This window comes from Austrofundulus limnaeus, unplaced genomic scaffold (genome assembly GCF_001266775.1).
Source record: "Austrofundulus limnaeus strain Quisiro unplaced genomic scaffold, Austrofundulus_limnaeus-1.0 Scaffold1720, whole genome shotgun sequence".
In the NCBI taxonomy this organism is placed as follows: domain Eukaryota; kingdom Metazoa; phylum Chordata; class Actinopteri; order Cyprinodontiformes; family Rivulidae; genus Austrofundulus; species Austrofundulus limnaeus.
In genome coordinates, this window is record NW_013954122.1 from 17,063 (window position 1) to 18,669 (window position 1,607).

The 1,607-nt window shown below is 37.5% G+C and overlaps 1 protein-coding gene across 2 annotated transcripts in view; it reads right to left on the bottom strand.

Moving 5' to 3' along the window:
* Positions 1-355: 355 nt before the first annotated feature.
* Positions 356-1,607, bottom strand: part of tbc1d32 (TBC1 domain family, member 32) — a gene marked incomplete at its 5' end in the record, with an annotated part of 47,077 nt that continues 45,825 nt past the window's right edge. Inside the window, 2 exon segments of one of the 2 annotated variants that reach the window (XM_014033385.1) lie at positions 356-572; positions 788-881. In XM_014033385.1, coding sequence (XP_013888839.1) covers positions 382-572; positions 788-881 — 285 coding nt within the window. 2 annotated transcript variants of the gene reach the window in all.

Sequence of the window (1,607 nt, forward strand, 5' to 3'; positions counted from 1 at the left end):
CCGGGGAGTAAATGTCCGGAGAGTAAATGTCTAGGGAGTAAATGTCCGGAGTGTAAATGTCTAGGGAGTAAGTGTCCGGGGAGTAAGTGTCCAGGAAGTAAAAGGCCTATGGGAGTAAGTGTCCGGGGAGTAAGTGTCCGGGGAGTAAAAGGCCTATGGGAGTAAGTGTCCGGAAAGTAAAAGGCCTATGGGAGTAAGTGTCCAGGGGGTAAATGTCCTAGAACTGCTCAAAAAATGAGTCAACAGGAGAATAAGCTGTTTGTCAGAGAGCATTTGACACATTTTCCATGCAACACATCCCTCAAATGCATGTTCCTTACAAATGTGGCATCATTTAATAAAGAAATTAACAGGCTTTCCAACAGTATAAGAGTTTATTAACTAGTCCATCAACTCATTATGCTGATGGGTAATAAACGCAGGTTCAGAGGGATCCAGAAACCTACCCTGTCCAGTTAGAGTGTTGGCTTTGGTCTTCATGACTCTGCAGTAATGTTTTCTGCAGATCTCCAACCAACTCTCTTCATTCCCTGCTTCTCCTGATGAGGCCAGAAATGTGCTGATCTCACAGTCTGAAGGTCAGGAAAAGGAATTATTTTTCATCTCTAAGATTGTATGTATCTACAGTCCAACTATCATAGAACTGATTGTTACAAAGTCTTAAAACTTGGTAAATAAAACTAATTAAACCCAACTTGTCACTTTTTATTTAGCAAAAACTCATCAAAAATGCAGAAGTAGCATTAAAAACCATTGCTAATGAAAATAAAGATGATGTTTCTCCTACCTTGTGAGTTCCTGTGGGAGTCCTGTGGGTTCAAAACGTAGCAGGGAGGTGGAGGAAAGCATAGAAACATGGGCCAGGGGTAAGGATGTTCTCCCTGCACCAAACACACATTCATGTTTTTAGAAATGTCACAAACACAACAGGAAAAACACAGGTGAGTCACAGCACTCATCCTGCTCAGATCTGCAGAGTTCAGCTCGTTTGCATTGTTTCTTCTTGGTTAGATAAATGTTCTGTTCTGACAAAAATACAATAAATGTTTTTTTTTCCCCTCAGGAGACCCTCTGAGGGTTGTCTGGATAAGAGCCATCTCTATCACCAGCACAATGGAAATGTAACTTTAGAAGATGTTTTTATTTATTTATTTATTTTAGTCTAAGATGTTTTCTCAGTAGTAAAACTGTGTTCAAGAACAATGAACAGAGACGTACGCTGGGGGAAATTCAGTGTTTTGTTTACAGCACATCAAAAAAAGGCAGATAAGGCCTGAATAACTGATAACTGTTTTTATATCAACAGAACAGAAAACAGAAAGCTAATCTCTGAAAAAAACTATTGTCAAAGTAAATTACAGGAATTATCTTTGTATCCACACATGGTTTTATTCAAACATTCAAACTTCTTGTTGTTCAGAGGGTTTTGCAATTTGTGGACATTTTTTTTTTGCTTTTGTTTTTGTTTATGTGGCTCAAATGAAAAACATTAGAAGCTATTTCCCCAGATTTACTGCAGCTCTAAAATAAATAAAAATTAAAATAAAAAAATAACTTGTAAGTCTCTCTTAAAATTTTTCAAATCAACAGAAAGTTTGATTATATAC